The sequence below is a fragment of the Toxotes jaculatrix genome, chromosome 12 (assembly GCF_017976425.1).
Source record: "Toxotes jaculatrix isolate fToxJac2 chromosome 12, fToxJac2.pri, whole genome shotgun sequence".
NCBI classification, from domain to species: Eukaryota; Metazoa; Chordata; class Actinopteri; family Toxotidae; genus Toxotes; species Toxotes jaculatrix.
Genome location: NC_054405.1, coordinates 14730743 through 14752525, shown reverse-complemented (window position 1 = coordinate 14752525; position 21783 = coordinate 14730743). Strand labels below are relative to the sequence as shown.

Here is a 21783-nt window from a genome sequence, read left to right as displayed (position 1 = left end):
TGATAAACTGTACAAACTGATACGGGTTTATGCCCGCGTTCACACATACAACAACTGAAGACGTGAAAGGCTGTGAGTGGAACCACAATCCTGGAGGTCCAACCCTGAGTCTGACGTTTAAAAATGTTCACCCTTATGCAAATTGCCTTTCATGCGCTGAAGCAACAACCTGGAAACAACCAATCATGCTTGTCCTGATTTATGCTTTGATTGTATGTGTGAACAGGGCGTAAAGTTCCAAACCCGCCCAACGGCTGCATAAAGTCAGAGTCTGTTTTGGTAATTTACAAAAACTGTCCTCCAGTTAGAGTTCTGTCACAAAGGAGGTTTCAGATGCTTATCAACAGACACCTCATCTGAAGCATGCTGAGACCTTCAGTCTAAAAGTCCTGTTGTACATCTCCTGTCTGGATAAGTTATTGCTGTACTGGTTTTTGTAATCAGAATGATTATAAACTGTAAGATAAATATGATTTGGCAGTTATAGTTCATGCATGTATAAAGTTACCTGCTGAAGTGATTTTTTTTTCATTAATGTATTTTCATTTGACATCTTGACACTCCACAGTGTGACTCTGCATCTCAGCTTAGAAAGGGTCAGCTTTGTTGTTACCTGCAGAGGCCATCTGGTTAAAGCATGAGGCTGGAAATGTCATGTATGTTTCTTAGTGTCAACAAATCGCATGAAAATAACAAAACTATCCATGTGTTACTCTGTCAGTGTTTTTAGATTTCCCCATCCTGTCTGTGGCTCTCAGCCCAGAGACCACTGGCACCTACTAAAAAAGTAAATCACAATTAGATACACTTTTTAAAGAGACTAAGTTATTTCTTTTAGTAGCTGGGCACTCTAGTTTTTATCAAACGGGAGAACACTGTATATTTGTTGGCGACTATTTTCAGTTGCGGATTAATACACATTGATGTACTAGTGAGTATTTCCAGCAACAGGATGGTGTTTGTGGGGTTCGCTCAATATAAACTTCTAAGGCCATATCTGTAGTAATGAATAAACATGCGCAGCTCGTTGGCTCATTGTTATCATGGGATTTGTTGACAATAAGAAAAATGTAGACCATCACAATACTTTTAGTCTGGATGTAAGGACGTGAGAAAATGCTGACCTCTGCTGGTCTAACCCATCTTCTGTTGGAGACTTGCTGCTGGGGCTTCTGTTTAATTTGTCTCTTATTTTGTGCAGGTTGTTGCTCTATTTAACACTCATCAAACTGCCTTTCAGACCTCAAGTCAGGGTCTGACTACTCTTGTTTGTTTGTTTGGTTGTTAAGTTACCTTTGTTAAATTAATTTCTGTTTTGAGTGCCCTGTGTATATTTTATTTTAGAGAAATGTTTTGCAGTGGTATGGAACTCAGACCTGAGTATCTCACGATTTCATCCATCAAACAAAACCAACCACAAATTATGATGTTATATAATGTTAAATAATGTTACAGCAGGTACTTTTTTTAAAGTAAAGAAAGTGAAGTTTTTACTAAGCTACCATGGTAAAGGTTGAAAGTGGAAACAGTGCCATATGATCCTCTGAGTCTCAGGGAATCATTGTCTTTGCCTTAAACTCCGGGGACTTTATTAACTTGTATTTACTGTCATTAAACAGAAGATGTGTGTCCTGGGTTTAACTTTCTTTTTAATGATACAACGAGTCAACTCAAAACATTGCCTCCTATGCTGAGGACTATATGCAACACGTTTAGTGTGTGATTTCCACCACAAAGCTTAGGTACAACAAAGAAAAATGTAAGCTCATGTTTCTTGCTTTAAAATTTGTACCTCAACTCGTTCATCCTATGAATCTCATTTTGTTGAAATCTGGGATTTTTTTCCCTTCTCTTTTTTCCATTTTTTTCAGGTTTTCCTGAGAGGCTCGTGTAGGATTTTCAGGTTTTGTTGTATAGCTCTGTGTATGGAGAGCAAAATACAGTCAGTTTAAACCATATAACTTTGGGTTGGTGGAGAAAGTATTCATATCCTTTACTGTGGTAAAAGTACTAACACCACATTGTTAAAAATACTCATGTAAAAGTCATGTAGTAGTCTTGCATTGAAAAAGCTACTCGGGTAAAACTATGAACATATATTCAGGAAAATGTACTGGAAGTATTAAAAGTGAAAGCACTTACAATGCTGAAAAATGACCCTGTGATTGAATAATTAGATCGTTATTACTCATGCATTAATATAAAATCAGGATTTTAATGTTTTATTAGAAGTATATAAACATTTAATACATGATTCAGAAGCACACATAATCTAGCTCTATGCCACTATAAGGACATTGTTTATTAATGTACAGTATTTGTCAATAATTATTACCTCTGATTTTAAGACACTATATTATTACAACTATAGTATCATTCATTATCTGTTTATACTTCTCTAGCTATAGGTCTCCACAGGAGGAGTTACAGTGGTTGATAAAATACACTAATAAACACTTATCTGCTAATAACTACATTATAGCTTGTTATGTTATAAATCATTTCTTAAATGTTTACATACTGCTAATAAATAGGGGAGGTTAAAATAAAGAGTTACATTTTGCAGTTTGCAGTTTTTTATTTTCTCAGACATGAGAGGAATATCCTCAACAACTTAAAATTGTCTCATTCTTCACTGTTTCCCTGAATGTTGAACTGTACTCAGCTATTGTGGCTCAACACATTTTAATGTTTGCATATTGTATAAAACATAAAATCTGGTGACAGCAGACTAGACTGCAAGTACTACCAAACTCTCATGTGGAATACTATATACCTGAAATGGTGAGTATTGTGAGGATGCAGTAAGCAAGAAAACAGAAAAAGACAAAATTAAGAAAAGGCACAGTATGTACACTTTAATGATAAAAGAATATGAAAATAGTCAAAATCAGTAAGATTAGTCATAAAAAAAACTTTGTTTCCATTAAGACATATTTCTTGCAGTTTTACAATAAGAAGAAGGTTACAATCGTTTGTTTAGTGCCCTGGATCTTCCCCTGATTGCTGCCTTTCCATTTAGCCACAATGGAAAGAGTTTGTTCCGTGTACAGTGAGGTCAGTTCCAGCATTGTTCTCCTCTCTTGTTTGTTTGGCTCCCAGTTTACTTGTGCAAGTAATTCAGATTTCTTTGAACCTGCAATAAAAAGTTGAATTAATAAAAAGTTACAAACAAACAAACAAGACATAACTTGTTATTTAGTGAGCTTTAGAGGTGCTGGTAGGTACATTTTGTTATGTTTGGTCTGTTTCTTTATGCTAAGCTAAGCTGGCTTTCTGATGATAAAGTGGGAGTGGGCACTGTTTTCATAAGACAAATAGCTTAACCAGCCATTGGTGATACTCACCCTCTGACTCGAGACGCACGCCCACACCAACCCTGAGCTTCCTTATAAACAAGCCTGGACAAAAACTGAAGACAAACAAATAAATAAATAGCATGTCAGTCGGGGTGTCATTACACAACTACAGGAACAACCTCCTCATCAGTCGAGACAATTAAATAATCCAAAACTTGGCTGGAATAGGCAGTAATGATAAAAAGCAAAATCTCATCCTAATGTTCAAAGCTTTAGCTGTAAGAGATTAAAGAGCGATGTGAGTGAGACGATAAAGTGTTTCTGACCAGGCATGCTAAGACATCAGCAGAGATGAGCATGTAGAAGACATTGTTCCAGCCAGTGGGAGAGATCAGCCCGGCTAACAGAGGACCCAATGCAGCTCCTGCAGACAGCACACCAATATCAATTCACACTGAAGCCTGTCTGTTGACTCTTTTAATATATAACCTCACAAACTTTCAACCATTTAGACTTCAAACATTATAAAGTGGTAACATCTTCATCTTAGTATTTCATCTAAGTGTAAATGATGGCTGTAAAGTTTATAAGAGCTGTCAAAGAGTAATGGAAAACCGAAAATCAAGTTGAAGATGCTGAATATCTGCACACTCAACACATACCTATTGAACCAGTCCCGTCTATGATTGCTGTCACTGTTGACAATGCCCTGGAGTTTCCTCTCAGACTCTCATGTGTTCCCTGTTGCAATAAAAACACATCATGTAAGTAGAATCAGTGTTATTTACATTTTTTCATTCATGTCCACTTTAATGAGATTATTGAAACAGTTTATTTAACAAAAGACCTGTTGCTCATGTTGGATGATTTTTTTTAAGGTTTAACAGATCGAAGGGACATAAAACAGGGAGGGATTCCCACGATGCTTTCAGGTCTTACCAGGTCAGCAGATACAGCAGTAGTGATGAGGGCGTATGGTCCGTTTACCAGGCCTCCACAGACCAGGAGCATACCTACATATGGAAAAACAGCAATAAGTAAAAAAGGCCTAAAAATCTTATTTTTAATGAAAATCAAGTTTTTTTCCACCATGTACAGAAATAAACCAACTTTCACATTTATTTCTGATGACTAGTGGCTCATTTTGTACTTTCAAACAAAACCACTATAACAGGTAACAGTTGCAATATGCAGACAATATGCAGCAGTGTGTATTTATGTGGGTGAATGTTGGGAGATTCAGAGTAAAACTTAAGTAGAACTTAATTTTTATTCAAACTGGAATCTACCAAATGGCCAAATATTTTCACATTAAAATGAACCATGTAGACAATGCATGATGTGAAGTTGTTGAACAGTAAAGACATCTTACCTACTGTAGTACCAAGGCTCCTTTGTCCAATGTAATTATAGAGGAAAAGCTGGAACATTTAGAAAATAATCAGCAGAACTCACACATTCAACTTTATGTTCTCCTGTTAACAACTACTATGAAAAAAATCGATGCTATGTTGGAAATTATTATTTATTCTATGATGTGACACTCACCATGGGGGCAGCAGCAACCAACATGAAGCAGCAAGTTGTCGCTCTACCACCGGTGTAGTCAGACACAAGGCCTGCCATAATGCCTCCTGTACACACAAAACATAGTCAGTCACATCATATATGTTCTATGAAAGATATTTCCTTTTCTACTTCCTCCATCTGAGACATCTTGGAAAATGAAATCTTTCCAGATTATGTGAAACAGCTGTTAATCCACCTTACCCACAATTCCTCCTACATCAAACAGTGTCGACATGTCTCCTGCTGCTTTTGCCTCAAAATGTGCTGAAAATGAAAAACAAAACCCACGTTAATTTAAAAATAACATTAATTATGTGGATCAAAGTATATCACATGTATGAAACGATGATCACTGGATAGAAATAAAGCATGTGAGAAAACACTGACCAACATTTGAAATGTAGAGAGGAAGCCAGTACAGGAAAGTGTAGCTGACCAGCTTGGCGAACAACAGACAAAGAGAGAACTCCACCACTCCCTGTGTAAGACACAAAACTCTTCATCTGAACATGTTTTTTTTTTTTTTTTATTAGTGCACAATTCTACAATTCACAGGGAACTTTCTGACACACAAGGTCAGGAAGATAAGAGAAGCAAACTGTGAGAAGACAGGAGTAGTGAAACCAGTTTCAGTGCAGATACCACATCCATTTCCCTCATTTCTTACTATAAACTTTAGCTGTATAATGTTGCATGTATTCTCGTTTCCTCTGAAAATTACAGCTATGTTGAATAAAAGTGTCATGATTAATTCTGATTACAGTGATGTCAAGAAACTCTATCTATGAGTGCAGTGTCTCAAAAGCTGAATTTGAAATGAACTTGAATTCCTTAGATCTTTTGTTTTTTTAATAAGCATAAAAGTCACGGCGTCACAGTGTCATTCCTAATACAATCACTAGAGGGTGCCCAAGTAAGTGATTTTCAAATCCTACACATTGTTGCCTTTTATCTTTCAAACTGTAAATACAAGTTCAGAATACTGAACAAATAATCATCATTAGTTTGCTGTTTATGAACAACTTTGAAATATGAAATACTTTTACTAAGTAATCATTCAGAATGATTTATTTCAAACTCAGCACCTTCTAACCAAATCAAACAAGACAGTCATTTCCACAGTTATAAACAGTTGTTTTTCACTCACAGGTATACTGAGAGCCCCGCAGAAGCTAATGGCCTGGGTGTGGTCCTCGACAACTTCCGGAGAGTCAGTGGAGATAACACTGTTGATGGTTCGGTCAACGTGGGGTGAATTCTGCAGGAGAGGCTCCGCTTCACCGCTTTCCTGATCCCCCTAACGCACAAACACATGCGCATGAGTTCATGCAGTCTTGTTACGGATTAATTAGGAAAACCAGTATTCTGGAAATAACTCACATGGTGCTGAGGAAGAGTGCAGTTAACGTCTTCAGGTTCTGAATAAGAGAGAGAAAAAGAAGGGACTGAGGAACTTCTACAGAAACTGAGAACTTTAAAACAACATATAGGTTTGACAAGAAATTCAATTTTAAAGAAGTCACAAAGTGTAAATAGGGATCAATCAATCAATTAGCTGTTGGGGGTGAACTTCATTTTGTTTTGTATCGCCTTCCACTTTTGCTGCTGGGCCAGCCAGAGCATAAGTTAGCTCACATTAAACAAGGAAACGGTACTGTAGCTCAGTTAGACCTCAACCTTTAAAGTTAAAGGAACTGAAAACCATTTGCGTCAAAAATGTGAGATCAAGCACAGCCCCACATTAAATGCTCGGGTGTCCGTGATTGGCCCGATACAGCCTGCTATGTGGGTTTCTCAGATATACAGAAACTTACTCTCAACCAGGAAGAAGAAGCACAGGATCCCGGTGGTGGCGATGATGATCCCTGGGACAATGAAGGACATTCCCCAAGCTGTGGAGACAAAGACTCCTGCGATGAGGGAGCCCAAGATATTTCCTACTGAGGTGTGGGAGTTCCAGACACCCATGATGAACCCACGCCTGATGATAAAAACACAAGCACACAAAGTAGGTTAATGAGAATTAAAAGGTATTCCTTCAGAAATATGGTTTTGAATGCTAAAAGCTCTTAAATAGGCTTTTACACCTTGTGTATTCTACTACAATATGTACGGGGATACAAATCTTAAGCAGTTCCCTTAATTAGTCATCAGCCACATTAAAGGAGTTCAACCTTTTCGGATATGCACTTATTCGTTATACTTCCCTTAGTAATATTCAGATATCAATGTCTAGGTTAAGTACGGAGATAGAGAAAGGCCATAGTTAGCCTAGCTTAGCAGGAGGCAGTAGGAAAACAGCTAGAGCAGCTCTGTGTAAAGTTCAAAAATGCACCTTCCAACATCTCTAGAGCTCACTAACAGACACAATATATCTCCTCTCCTCTATTTTATTTGTACGCAAACTGAAATGTAAAAACTACAGTTTCTTACAGCACATAATTCCAAGTAAGGGGAATCAAGGCTGGAACAATTTCTTGACAAGAAATACAGAGGGGCATGGAGAGGGTGTGTCGTCCAAACAATGCTGCGTTTGCCTGTATCTGTTTAAACTTTTTCTTTAATGCAATGTGACATCATCCGGCAAGGCACTGCGCCAGCCAGTCACTTACATGAAAGCACGTCCTCTGGGTTGGTTTAATTTGTAACGTGAACGCTGTATTTCTGTTGTTTACCTCAAGATTGTCATAGCAACAGATAAAACACTTGCCACTGTAATGACTTTCCAGACTTGTAACATCCTGTCTATGAATATTACAAATCACTGTGGTGTGTTTGGACATCTAACAAGTTCTTAAACACACGATTCCGTTCCTCCAGGATTGTATTTCACTGTCTCACTGGTGTATGAAACAACATGCCCTCACCAACGCAGCTTCATGCGTAATGTTAACACAGGGAAAATGTCTGTGTGACTACAGCCTTAATCATCAAAAATAGTTGGAGCACATAACCCCTGCCATTATACACTGCGATTGGATTAAACAAACAAGTTACGATGTGTTTAATTACAAAGCTTTATAGGTGCTGGTAGACGCATATGTGACCTCCAGACAAAGCCAGGTTAGCTGTTGCCCCCCGACTTCCAGTCTTTATGCTGGTGGATATCAATCTTCATATCGCAAGCTACATAAGAGGATTTCACAAAATGTTGAACTATTCAATTAATAATAAGTAACTGATTGACTATTTCAAGCTTAAAGAAATTAATGAAAACAACCCTAATTTTGGTTAACTTTGAATTTAAGAACTTAAAATTTATACTTTTATGCTGACCTAGGTCATTACAGTGCACGGAAACATTTTTAATATCTCTGAGTAGGCTGGTTTCTTTTGTGAAAGTAAACATATTCTGTGTCTGTAGACCAGCCACTAAAAAGGGTGGGACCTATTCAAGCAGTCTGTTGTTTTCAAAATCAAGTGTTCTCATTCTGATGTTTATCACTGTGATGTGCTTTTGCTTCTACTTTGTTAAGAACCAGTTTAACCACTTTTTGAGCTTCCACGCATATTTAAGGGGCAGTTTAGATTTAGCGCGTGGATTTGGAGCTTGTGGTCTAGGTTCGGTCAAAGCTGGGTTTCACTTTGTCCAAACGTGAGAAATCTGCATGTGTGTGTCAGTGAGCTACATAACAAAAGTCATCTAATACTGCATAGTCAGCAGGACTGCGCCCCTGGTACTCACTTCCCCTTTCCAAACCAGTTGCCGACACAAGCCACCACTGCAGGCCAACCGGTGGTCTGCACCAGCCCGTTCATGACCTGCAGAGTGAAGCCAACAGAGAGAAAGAGAAAGCAGCCTGTGTTAACTTATGGCATCAAAGCCTCATAACTTTGGTGCAAATTCTACATATAAAGGAGGGTGGGTGGAGACCAGTGTGCAGCTCTTGTTAACAGTCCCACAACTAACCTATATAAGCCCCAGACACATGCCTCCGGTCACATGATGCAGCTGTGACTCATGTGATACATGTGAGTAAGGCCTGACTAAGCCACTAAGCCAACGGGAGAAATAATAGATGACAAACAAGGTCTGTACTGACAAACCTGTGACTGAGCAACAGGTTGTTAATTAATACAATAAATTAGTGATTTATTGATTGCTACATGCAGGTGTTTCAGTCAGTTTTCACTCTTCTTCAGATATTAGATTTTGGTCTCTCTTATGTCAAAGAAGACCATTTTTCTTACAAATGTGCAAACTTATTTTTTATCTTAATTATTATTTATAGCATGAGTAATACTTCAATTTAGTTTCCCATAGGTTGTGAATTGACTTGCGGAATCTGAATACGGGGAGAGGTCATGTGATGGCATGAAGCTCATGTGACACTTCAGGGCTATAAAAGACCACTGCATTTATGAGCTAACTACTGACTTTTTCCATTTATTCAGCTGCACATGAAACATTCCTGGAGACCTTTGAGTCAGTCGAGAGCAGTTTTTAAAAAACTACAGAAATTTTTCACTATTTTCTGACATTTTAAAGACTAAATGATAAAACAGGAAAATAATCATAAGCTGCAATCTTAATATACAAAATGGGAAAGTAGCCTGTGTCAAAAACAGATTTCTTATTTCTTTCTGAGGTAGTCCAGCTCTTACATGACTAAAATCTGTGCAGGGTGAGAGGTCTGCTGATTCACATCATAAAGTCACAGCAGCAACACACTCTGATTCTCAGTGTATGGGTGTGGTTTTTACTGGGCCACAAGATATTAAACAATAACTGAAGTGAAACAAAACTCTTCTGACTATACCTTTATTTGCACTGAGTGTGCATACACACAAAAACCATCATTCATTTCCAATAGAGCTGAGTGACCAATGAAACTGTGTTTGTGTGTGTTAGTATAGCTGAACATTTGGTGATGAGTTGAAAATAAACAGCTCAGCAGATCGCTGTGCTTCCTTCTTTCTCTTCTAAAGTGATTTTGCTGTATGCAGTAGTTTTGTTGGCCAAAACAGATGAGAAGCTGTTTAAAGCAATTCAAATCTTCCACATTCTGTGCACGGTTAAAAGGCACAATGCATTTCTAAATGTAAACACATGACATAAACCTGCTTGTTATCTATACCTCTATAATTATATATATTATATATGTATATGAATAAATGTAGATACAGTTCGGGTCTTTAAAGAAGTCCCTTCTTGCAAACAAAAAAAAAAATCACTGTTTAAACTCATTGTGTGTATTCTTGAGGTTTTGCAAAACTGATTTTTTGAATATTTTAAATCCGGCATTGTTTATAGCCATGTTTACTGGCTTGGACTATTCTTCCTTGCCTTTGCAGGCGCTTTACTACACCTTTGCATGTTTCTGCTGGTCTGCTGATCCATGGATTAGTAGTGTGAAACCAGCAACAACAATGTGTATCACGCTGTCCATGTGCTTGTTTGGGTGCATATGCATCCTCATGCGTCTGCATGATACAAACAAAACAAGGACCAACTTGTACAACATTGCTTTGTAGTGCTGCTTGTGGTCAAAAACCCCATAGAATACCTTAAACCAATCCACCAGAAGAATAAATGCAGTGTCTACTGATTGGTTGCATCTACTGTACTGCTGAGGATGATGGTAACTGACTAAAGTAGCTTTACGGGAGTTTTATTTTCTTGATTCCAAATACAGGTATTCATTTAGCAATGACATATCTTGCTCTGGATTAAAGTGCTGACAGCACAGACAGAATGACTGCTCAGCTGACATTACAGCCCTCGTGTCTAAATGATACATCTGTTATAATGCTCATAACTACAACAGAACAGGCCAACCTCAGCAATAAAGAAAGTCCAGAAGCCTCTGGTGTTGTGTGTTTACCTGGATGAAGGCATAGTACGCCAATGAGTGGATGTTCCAGTAGAAGCCCAGGCCAAACAGAGCTGTGAACAATCCACTCATCAGCATCCCAAAACTTAAATAGTACCGCAGAGGCAGGCGCTCTCCAAATATCCCACTGTATACAGAAGGAATAGATTATGACTCAATGTAGCACACTCAGACAAAAAAGTTAACATCTGCCAGCAACAACAAATACAAACCTGAAAAACATGCCAATGGCATAGGCAATCAGGAAACAGTTATCCAAAACCCCAAAGAGTGTCTGATAGTTGTCTTGGTCTAGAGAGACAATACAGATAAAACTATTAGCATTCTTGATCTCTGCAGTGATGGGAAATCAGTGTCTAAATTAAGAGCCTTCCTATCCTGTACCTTATGATACCTTAATACCAAAAAAATGAGAGTATATTTTTAAGATGATCACTTTTGCTCTCATCTATTCACACTAAGAATAAAGGGTTAAAGAATTTTGAAGTCTGACACCAATATCCTTTAATGGAAATGAAAATAAAGGCTGATCTATGTGTAGAGAAGGATTTAGCTCGTTCAGGAGGTTATATGTTGGACTTGGTGTTTGGGTGTAGATCCGTAAATTAATCAAATGAAAAAGAATCCTTGACATTGAGCGTTGAGTCAGGATACAGAGACTGGACTCGGGTTTATAAGATTTTAATGAAGGCTTAAGGTGTCAGGTACATGGGCATGAAAACTGCTTACAACTCGTACTTCAGTCTTATCCAGTGTGGGTGTGGGTGTGGTTGTAAGACAGGAGAGTAATATTCATTACTTATATCATAAACAGGAAATACAAGCCCAACAGCAATAACTGAATTTAAAAGAATTAAAGCAGCATTCACAGAATAGCTCCACACAATTTCAACCTCACAAGAAGTTGAAATTTCTGAAGCGTCCGTATAAGTTGTGCTTTACTTGCATACATTGTCTACTCATGATTGAAGTATCCAACAAGTACAGGACTTACCAAAGGGCGCCCAGTCACACCAGGTGGCATTATTGGTTACGTTGAGGTCTGCTGGCCGAATGACTGTGGAACAGTTTCTGTGAAGCTCACTCTGAGTATCAGAGCGAAAAATATTGAAGGAAGCAGATTAAACCCACATTTACTGCAAACAGCCTGTGTCTGATGTCCACAAAGTGTAGCCTTAGCGGATAATACCATAACTTTTACAGGTGCTGATTATTTAATTTTACTTCTTTTGAGAGATAAACGGCTTGGAAAGGCACTGTTAAGAGACATTCTGACTAGTTCTCTGAGTGTTTTTATCTCTTCATTTATCTCCTTTGTAATCCCTGTTTATATATGTGGAAAGCAGAAGACTTGTGCATAAACTCAAGTTGAAGTGCAACTAATTGGGACTCTACCAAGGTGCAAATACCTGAGTTTTGCATCAGTTATACTCAGCCACAACAAAAGAGGAGAAACAAGAAGACAAAACAGACATTACTGTCTTTTTCATGACTTCCTAACTCATATATAGGAGCTCCAGAAGACATATTTAGGCAGCATTTGACCCACTTTTCAAGTTCCTGCAAAAGTCCTGTAAAAACTGTAGATGAAAAGGAACTGAATTGACCCAATCACCTTTACAATGCTGATAGGTTTCCGCGACAGATGATAGGCTGTGTAGAAGATGAAAGTGAGGAAAAGAATGAAACCGCGATACCTGCAAAAGAAAGATTGAAATAAACATGTAGTGCCATAAACAGGTATTTGTAGTAATGTTATAACTAATTACAATACAGGCCATTCAGAATATTCTTGTAGAGTGTAAAAACAGAACAACAAATAAGGACAACAAAGACAAAAATGGTGATCTATTTTACTTTGCTTATTAATCTTTCAAAAAAATGACATGAAGGTTTGCTGGCACAGAACAGGAGCCTTTACATCAATAGCAATAGCAAACACAACAATGAGAAACTTTGTATGTTCAAAACTTTCAATTGACATACAAATGTATGTTTGGGACACATAAAAGACACAGATGTCAACAAAGATGATGTCAGTAATGACATTTATAAGATATGACCTACTGTTGTATTGGTTTGAATTGTGTTCCTAACAGACAGGTAGATCAGAGTTTATGGTACATCCAAATGACTCCACAATGCCAGCCTTCTTTGGCTCCTCATTGTGTTTTTTTATCACATATACTCAAGATATGGCACAGCACTGTGAGAAACACTTTCAATTAACACACCTATTCATTACTCTGAAGCTCTTAAAATATTTTGCAACAGACTGCTTGGCATACTAACAATAATAACAAGTGTATCAATGTGTAAGAGTCCAGGTACATTAAGTTACTGCCATCATTAAAATTTGACAGCTGCAGTTTATCAAATGTGTGAATTAATAATTTAACCTTTGGATTTTGAATGTTCATTCTGAAGGCATCTGTTTGGGCTCCATGAAATTAAATGGGCGTTTTCAAAGTTTTCTGAAGTTTTATAAACCAAATTATTTAATTGAAGTCAGACTAATCAGACTGTAATAATCATAGCATGACACAGCCTTAATATTGGTACTTGGTAAATCACAGTTTCAAGAAACAAGGGAATTACTTGGAGAAAATCAGAATTAATCAAAATAAAAATAATTTTAGATGTTTTATCATTCCTACTAATTTCTCATCAATTTACATTTTTCCCTGGAGGGAACGGGCTTTCTTAATAAACTGCTGGACTGTCGCAGTCTTGATTGCTGTAATGTTTTTGCAGATGCTTTCCAAATTGCTTTACTGATTTATCCCCACAGTTCGCCCTACAAATGGCTACTTACAGCTCGCAGTGTGAGGCTACACAATACAAGCTGAGATGTTATAAAAATAAAGTGCCCCGTGTCTTGGTAAATTCCTTGAATTCTGAATTGTCGACGGCCGTATTGATTAGGTAAAGATCAAATTTGTGTCAATAAGGGAGGAAACTCTAAAACGACATGTTTTTAAAGGGAGTTTGGCGTGGCGGTTGATCTTCATAGCATGACCCATTTATACCGGGTACTGATAACCCGACGAAAACAAGCAGTGGTAATAATGAGTTTGTAACATGTAGTCAGATGTAGAAAATTAGGTGGAAATATAATGAACCCAGTGGGTTTACTAGCTCCAATACAAATCCGCAGAATGTGTGTTTATCGATATGTTTAAGCCAATCATTAACAGCAAGGAGATAAGTTCACAGATACACACCAGCTGCTCCCTTTTAACCCCAACGGCTGCAATGAGGGTGCCATTAACTGGCCTGCTTGGAAGTGGCAAAGAACAATAGGAATGGATGATAATGGAAACTTACCAACTATCTCGGGAAAACGATGTGATAAGTCGTATGCCGGGAGCCAGGGGCGATTTCATTTTCGCTGAAAACTTGCAGTCAGGCTTCACACAGAAACACTCACAATTTGGTTCCAGGCATTCCTTTACAGATGAGGTAGTTAAGGCACCAACGGGCTGCTCGTAGCTAACTAACTACAGTTGTATAACAGAGGCTGTCCATCAACGGGTTGTAATAGTAGAAATCAGGTCACGCAGAGTGGGTTATAGCCCGGTGTAAAGGAGACGCTTACTTGTTTAATAGTACCTAGTAAAATAAAGCCACGGATTTAAAGTAAACGCTAGCTGCTAAAAGAATAAAGCCGCAGTAGCTCTGCTTCGTGGTAAGAGATACAGTCCGTAAACATACAGCAGTTCTCCATACTGTGCGGCTGTCCGGTATATATATATACACCGAGAAGGAAAGCCAGCCTACCTCCGTGCAGCTGTAATACGCTTATAACGGCGTCCGTTATTAATAGAAAATAATGATTATTATTAGACTTTTTATTCCAGGCGATTTTCCAGACGGAGCGCTACGAAACATGTGACACGCCCCGCCTGACGTCACAGCTGAACGTCCTAAATAAAATAAAAGCACGTTGCAAAACGATTTCATTTTTTTTTTAGCTCACAACGCTTAACACTGGATATTAGTTCTTTATTTATTATTATTTGTGAAAAAAATGTTAGCATTTTTTTCTACAGTCTCCAAGTCATGTGACCTGTTGGTTCAAAATCCACTCCAAGAGGGGGGTCATATGTGACCATATGACCCCACAGTTGGCTCAGTCATTCATATAGTACATTAGTGCTCTGTCTATTTATTGATGATTTTTTAATAGAAATGTTATAATTTGTTCTCAATAGCTTACATTTTATGTGACCTACTGGTTCTAAATCTGCTCTAAAATACTGGATATTAGTACTTTGTCTATTTATTAACTAACATTAATATTATTAATAATATGTTAATAGAAACGTGTTTTTTTAACAGCTTCAAAGTCATATGACATATTGACTTTGAACCAATACTGTCACATGACATGGAAACTATTGGAAAAAAAACTTCTACTGAAATATTATTAATAAATAGACAAGGCACTAATATCCATTGTTGAGATGTGTGCCCTAAAACACCAAGTCACATGACTTGGAAGCTATTACAAAAGAAAAATCATATTATAAAATTAATTATTAATAAATAAAGTACTAATATCGATGCAAGTGAGGATGCAGGGATTGAAAAATTGCCTAAGTAACCTTTCAGTGAGACGGTAATTTACAGGTGGTCCCTTAATATTATCACTAAGGGGTATGTTGTCAGGAAGTCTGTTGAATATCCAACTTTAACCCAATTTCACACTTTCACACTTACTTGTGACAATAAATTGTGAGTTATTTTAATTAAAAAGATAACAGAGTTGAGTTTATTTATTTTTTAAATTAACATATCCAATGACATATCTTGTAAATTCTGCAAACTAAGCAGCAAATCCTAAAATACACATTCTCAAATTTAAACGTAGATTTCCCTGATACTTACAAATCATGTAAACTTACGTTAAGTCCCTTAATTATCAATAAATATACTAAAAGAAAACTCCTGTGAGGTTTATAAAATTTAAAATATGTTCAATAAACAAAGCCATATACTATGAGAAAAGGCCTATTCTTTACTAACAGCAGAACAAGACCAAGAGTCTACAGCCAAGTCTTTAACATCAACATACTAACATGTTCATGTTATCCATCTTAGTTTAGTGAGCTATCATATCAATGTTTGCTAATCATAGCTAAACACAAAGTTCATTTGGATTCAATTCGTGGAAAACAGCAATGTCCTCTTAAAAATTTCATGGCCATCCATCTAATATTTGTTTTTTTTCGTATTGCAGTCTTGAGGCATCTCAGTACAGGACAGACAGAGATCATACTGATCTCCAATACTGATATCCATCTTCTCATTTGACTCTGGGTTTCATTACTTACACTGTATTTTCTAAAATGTTGGACTGTTCCTTTAAACAGACAGGAAGGAGCCTGTTCCTTTTATTCAATTTCCACAGCAGTTCACCAGCTTCTTTTACCGTAAATCCAAACTCAGCATTGTTGAATGTAAAGCCTGGGCATAAGCTGTAGAAGAGACAAATGTGTCTGTGAAGTTTTTTTTTACGTTTTCATGTGTAGTTCCATTCAAGCTCTATGGAAGTGTGTGTAGACACTGGTGCAGGTGGTAGTGTGTGCAGTAAGTACCTTTGGGATTATTGTAGAAGACACAGTTGTTAGCACAGGTGCTGGGGTGGGATTCCCAGAAAGAAGATGCACAGCAGCAGAGAGGAGGGAGCTCCAGTTTCTCCTGAGACAGTCGCTCTTTCATCTGAGCTCTCAGAGCCTCGATGAACCTGTCGAGAGCCACAATCGGCCTGTTTATCAGGGCAGCCTCAGCTTCATGAAGCCATTTCACATGAAATCATTATCTATTAGTCTATTATCTAAGACTGCAACATGTCCTAATAGATCATATTGTATATAAATACTGATAAACACATTGAAGCAGGACAAAAAGCACCTTGTGCCTTAATACTAAAGGGACAGTTACTATGTTGTACACAGTTTCACTCACTTTTTTTATTGAGGAACTGTTGAAATACAAGTAGTAGGACACAAACTCAACACAGCTAGGATTTTGCTCCTTTTCCTTTTATGATGATAATCTTTCCTTAACAGTTTGTGATGCTTAAAATCTGTCATGCTTAAAATCTGATCCTTTGGTTGGTCTGTTTTGGTCTAACACAGCAAACAAACTGAACCACAGTCTGCTTGGAAGCCGACCGAGACCCACATTCTCGGACGATCTTGGTCCAGTTGTGTTAATGGGCACCAGAGTTCAATTGAAAGCTTTCACATCAGCCCTAACAGATGAGATGTGAAAACATCCTCATAGTGCTGTAAAGTGCTTTATGTAGAATCTTGGCACTAACGACAAATTAATCTTCCTTAATTACCTTGCAGCTACTTTCCCTTTCTCCTCCTTTTTTCTCCTCTGCAGCTCCACAGCTCTCTCCTCCTCCTCGAGCTTCAGTCGTTCCACAATCAGCAGCTCTCTCTCCTCCAGCTTCTGTCTGGCCTCTGCGAGCTGCCGAACTCTCTCCAACTTTCTCTCTTCCTCCAGACGAATCTGTTCTTTCTCTGCTTTAATCCTTCAGCGAGAACAGGCACATTTGAAGGGAGATGTTCACTGATATGCAAGTATTTTAGCTAGTCTGTATATTCAACATGTTTCAAACAGGATATTTATGTAGCTAAAATATGGCTGAATAAACTGCCTTAGGTGGAGCTTCAAGAAAGGTGATATCACCACACAGAAACAAAGTACTGGGCCATATTTTGGCTGAATTCATGCTGCTGTTCTTCTAAAAAAACATTTGACAGCCATCATTCAAAGCTACAGAGGATTGTTGTTTGATCACTTGTTGCTTGGTCACTTTAAACATAAATGTCACAGCCACATTAATAAGAGGAAGTGATACAAAGAAAATACTGCAGTCTCGTTACCTTGCCGTTCTCTTCAGGTGTTTCCTGTGCTGCTTGTTCTCCTTCACTTGCTCCCTCTCAATGTTCATGAACTGACGGCGGTGCATCAGGAACTGAGACTGACGCTGCAGAGAGAAACGTGCTGTTTGTAACATGCGGTTTGACAAGAGTTCAAACAAGTAAAGTCAACGGTTCATGCATATGTCCGATGTCTACCTGTCTTTTCTGTTCGTCTTGGTTGGCCAGAGGCCACAGCACCTGTGGGACTCTGGGGTTGGACTTGAAACCAGGATCAGGCTGTGATTTGTCAGTATCCCACAGCACACGTCCACTCACCTGAAACACATGCACAGTCAGAACAGAGTCAGGAGGTTTTGACTGATGACAAACGTAAAGCTCACCACTTTATGTTAAAGAATAAGTCTGGTAATATTCTATATTAACAACTAATCACATGAAAGAGCTGAGTCTAGTAACAAGTATGGTCTATGTATCCAAATCTGGATATAGCTTATTCCTCTGTACTGCTGAGCTCCACTGATGTACAAAAACAATTAAAAAAAAAAAAACACATCAGTGCACCACACTGTTGTACTGCACTAGGTTACATGTTCCTTCACAACTATGAACCCACACTGTAGCTTATTTTGAGTCAATCCAACACAAGCTATCCTGCTGCTGCAAATACTCACTCAACACATCTAACTTATGGTTAAGAACGTCCCCAACAAATATGCTATTTGCTACGGTTTGAGTAATGTTTGCTAAAAATGACAGTGCCCAGCAGTTCCAGAAAATTACTGCGCCTTTATCAAAAATAAAACTATATATTTGTGAGCTGTTTACAGACTTTATATCTTCAGTAAGAACCAGAGGGCTTGGAGCTGAGCATCACAGACATACATAAACATACTGAGGTCTGAAAGTATTAAGAGGCTAACACCTTGTTGGTTTTGTTTTTGTTGTGAGATTTGTTGACACAAACAAAAATACAGAACATGGGCAGCCTTTTACTCTATCTTATACAGATTCTTCATCTGCAGTTTATGGAACTGCAGTCACTGCTATATGATTGAATTTAATCGTAAACTTATTCTGTGGAAATAACGTTATGCATCCGATATGAGTTTTTAAAGAAAATATGAATTAAAAAAGCCACCAACATGGCCCACAGAGTGAAAGGTGTCTCTGTAGTTATTCATTAACCTTCTGCTGAACCAGGGGACATTCATGTTGACTGGTGAAGAAGTGATCAACTCCTTCTTCTTCTTCCTCCTCTCCCTGAACATCCTCCTCTTCTTCTTCCACTTCCTGCTCTGCTCTCAGCACATGAGAATCAGCTTTCTGTTAGGTGCAGAGGAAAATGATTTTTTATTGTACCCTGAATATGCAAGAACACACATAATTATGGGAAGTATACATTTTTAAAAGAGGAACAAGCATGAGACAGAAACACTCACATGTCTGTTTGGAGAGATATTCCATTTGCCTCCAGGAAGATCTGACGTCATTTCCCCATGCGGGATCATCCGACAGGCAGCCAGCCTGAGTCTGATCTGCCTCATGCCTTCACTAGACTGGAAAATCGTGGAAATAAATAATCCTCGAGATTAATCACTGTCACATTATGTTATCACTCACGCAAGGAAACAATGAAATTATTCTCACTGCCAAAAACAACACACCCTCCAGAGTTTCACAATACCAGATTTTTGAAGTTGGTAACAATTCTGCTATGTTGCAGTTTTAAAAATCCAATAACATCACCTGATATTCAGTTATTAAAATAACCTCATAACTCAAATCAAATATCTTTTAAGTTTGGTTATTTAAAAAATAAACTAATATGTACTGCACTCTCTGGTGGACAAATTATGCAACACAAATACTGTTTCTAATTGGCTCAAATATATCTTTGACATTTCTTAGCTGCAATTTTTTGTCATCAGCAAATTTCACCTACATATGACTGCTAAACATATCCTTCTCAAACCATGGGCCTTAATCTGCTGCAAAAACATCTTCACCTCTAGTGGTTTCTGTCTTTCTATAATACTTTTGAATTTTGTTTCAAGGATTTGCTCCCATTCAGACACCAAAGCACAAGTGAGGTCAGAGAATGATGTTGGGCGATAAGGCCTGTTTGACAGTCGACATTCCAGTTTATCCCAGAGGTGCTGGATGGGGTTGAGGTCAGGCCTTTGTGTCAACAAGTCAAGTTCTTTCACATCAAACTGGGAAAAGCTTTTTTTTTTTTCATGGACCTGCATTTGTGCATGGGGGCACTGTCACGTTGACAAAGGAACAGTGCTTCCCCAAACTACTGCCACAAAGATTAAAAAAATATAAAGTACAAAAGAGGTATGTGCTGGTAAGCATGTGGCCACCAATTAGTTACAATTAAAATCAATGACAGAAAAAAGGATTAACTTGATTAAACCAAGTATCTATTCAGTACAGTTTCGTGGAGGATGCACACATCAAAACAGTAAACAAAACATGAGATTACTTTGGTGACAATACTATGTAATTCCCTCTCACCTCCTGAGAGCTCCCCTCAATCACCCTATGTGGTGCGGCATCTCCCTCAGACATGACCTTCTCACAAGCAGGCACATGCTGGGTCCAGACTCGATGCTGTTGTTGTGGCTTTCCCCTCTCAGTTTTCACCTGGACCTAAAAACACAGTTTTACAATGAGGGCATCAATCACAGAGTCAACAACAGAAAAAGTTAATAAAAAAACCTGACAATCAAGTCAGCCTTCTCCAATTAATAATCTTTTGAAAATATGTCATTAATACTTCACTATCAGTTAAAATAATGTAATCGTTACCACTGGTTCTGTGTGAAGCTGCTGTCTCTTCTTGAAGACCTGGGCTTGCCGTGCCACACGGTGGCGCACTTCATCTTGAAATCGTCGAAGGCTCTCTTCATTCTCCCTCCTCCTTTCTGCCTGGAGCTCCTCCGTTAACAAAGCCTGAGCCTAAACCAAGACAAGTGAAGACTGCTTGGACGACTTAAGGAACAACCCCCAGTCTGAATTCACATCACTTTGCAGAATAAGCCCCTTCAACCTGCCTGCATTTTCACCTGAGAGCTATAAGTTGACAAAAAAAAAGTGCAACACATTTCAGCTGGCTGTACAGATTGATACATGAGGGTGTCATGATAAATTTATAATTTCAGATCCCAAATATAAACTCACAAGGACTGACTAAAGTACCTTTTCAGTTACTGAACTTAGGTCCAACTTTAGAGAACATATACTTGACTATTTCCTTTTTTGTTACTTCTTGATTCAGCTCCAGATTGTGTTTTTATTCTAATACATTTATCTGACTTCTTTGCAGAAAAAGATTTTATATAAAAAACATTATGAGTTTATAAAACCTGATACATTAGTACAGATTAAACTACTCAACAATATGCAAGGTAGCTAAAATTACCTCAAGTTTGACAAGCAATACTATAAAAATACCTTATTATGTGTTTAGCACACACAGCACTGGGAACTATAAAATCCCATGTCAACAAAACACAAGGGTAAAACTGAATGAAACTCCGTCTCCCAAATCTACAGGCCGTCTGGTCATCTCCAGTAACGGTCTCTGAAGTGCCTGGCAAACGCAATCCAATCTAGCTTTGGTCATTAGCGTTAAAACTTACAGACGGGTGCTCCAGGAAGTCTTGTCCGTCCTCCACCCAGGCTCCCACCGCCACCACCGCCGGGTTCCTCTCAGCCAGCACCGTGTTAGCTCTGGAAGCTCGATGCTCCCTGCTACGGCTGACTGAAACTCTGTTTCTGCCGTTTGTCGAAGCTAAAACACGGCTAGCACTCATAGCTAGCCTCGCTATCCAAGCTCACGTAAAGTGCCGCTAATTCACAGCTAAAAATAAACTCTCGGTTAGGTCGACAGTATTGTGCACGCTATACGCATACTGATTAAACACGAAGAAACGGAGAATAATAATAATCCTGTAGCATTTGTTTATGCACAGTAAACACCAACAGGTGTGTTTGAGTTTCGTTCACTTCGTCTTCTTCTACTCTCTCGTGTTTGCCAAACAGTTCACTGGCGCATTACTGCCCCCACTAGGACAAGAGGAGACATTTTGAAAAACCAATCAATCAGCTTCATTGGGCGAGAATGTTTATGCCTCCTGCATATCAGTGATAAATAAAGCCATAATTTAAATG

General features: G+C 38.2%; 2 protein-coding genes across 2 annotated transcripts; both read right to left on the bottom strand.

Annotated features, from left to right (window-relative positions):
• Positions 1-2837: 2837 nt before the first annotated feature.
• slc37a2 (solute carrier family 37 member 2) lies at positions 2838-14589 on the bottom strand. Its single transcript, XM_041052302.1, has 18 exons — positions 14030-14589; positions 12318-12399; positions 11697-11787; positions 10915-10993; positions 10694-10829; positions 8554-8630; positions 6683-6849; positions 6249-6286; positions 6016-6165; positions 5256-5346; positions 5070-5132; positions 4848-4933; positions 4672-4720; positions 4239-4312; positions 3962-4040; positions 3626-3723; positions 3348-3412; positions 2838-3136 (listed from the first exon to the last, which is right to left on the bottom strand). Exons 1-18 carry the CDS (start codon positions 14086-14088, stop codon positions 3121-3123), a joined length of 1500 nt encoding a protein of 499 aa, XP_040908236.1. The 5' UTR covers positions 14089-14589; the 3' UTR covers positions 2838-3120.
• Positions 14590-15441: 852 nt separating this feature from the next.
• ccdc15 (coiled-coil domain containing 15) lies at positions 15442-21650 on the bottom strand. The gene is made up of 10 exons (XM_041052328.1): positions 21252-21650; positions 20419-20568; positions 20125-20259; positions 19044-19160; positions 18790-18927; positions 17800-17919; positions 17605-17708; positions 17055-17249; positions 16303-16451; positions 15442-16182 (listed from the first exon to the last, which is right to left on the bottom strand). Exons 1-10 carry the CDS (start codon positions 21423-21425, stop codon positions 16133-16135), a joined length of 1332 nt encoding a protein of 443 aa, XP_040908262.1. The 5' UTR covers positions 21426-21650; the 3' UTR covers positions 15442-16132.
• Between the last annotated feature and the right edge of the window lie 133 nt (positions 21651-21783).

Coding starts and splice junctions, on each gene's coding strand:
- slc37a2 (XM_041052302.1), bottom strand. CDS start 14,088: ATGAAATCGCCCCTGGCTCCCGGCATACGACTTATCACATCGTTTTCC. Junction 12,400..14,029: donor TCGTTTTCCCGAGATAGTTG/GTAAGTTTCCAT, acceptor TTTCTTTTGCAG/GTATCGCGGTTTCATTCTTT. Junction 8,631..10,693: donor CGTACTATGCCTTCATCCAG/GTAAACACACAA, acceptor TTCACTCTGCAG/GTCATGAACGGGCTGGTGCA.
- ccdc15 (XM_041052328.1), bottom strand. CDS start 21,425: ATGAGTGCTAGCCGTGTTTTAGCTTCGACAAACGGCAGAAACAGAGTT. Junction 17,920..18,789: donor GTCCCCTGGTTCAGCAGAAG/GTTAATGAATAA, acceptor CATGTGTTTCAG/GTGAGTGGACGTGTGCTGTG. Junction 17,250..17,604: donor CACCTGAAGAGAACGGCAAG/GTAACGAGACTG, acceptor TTCTCGCTGAAG/GATTAAAGCAGAGAAAGAAC.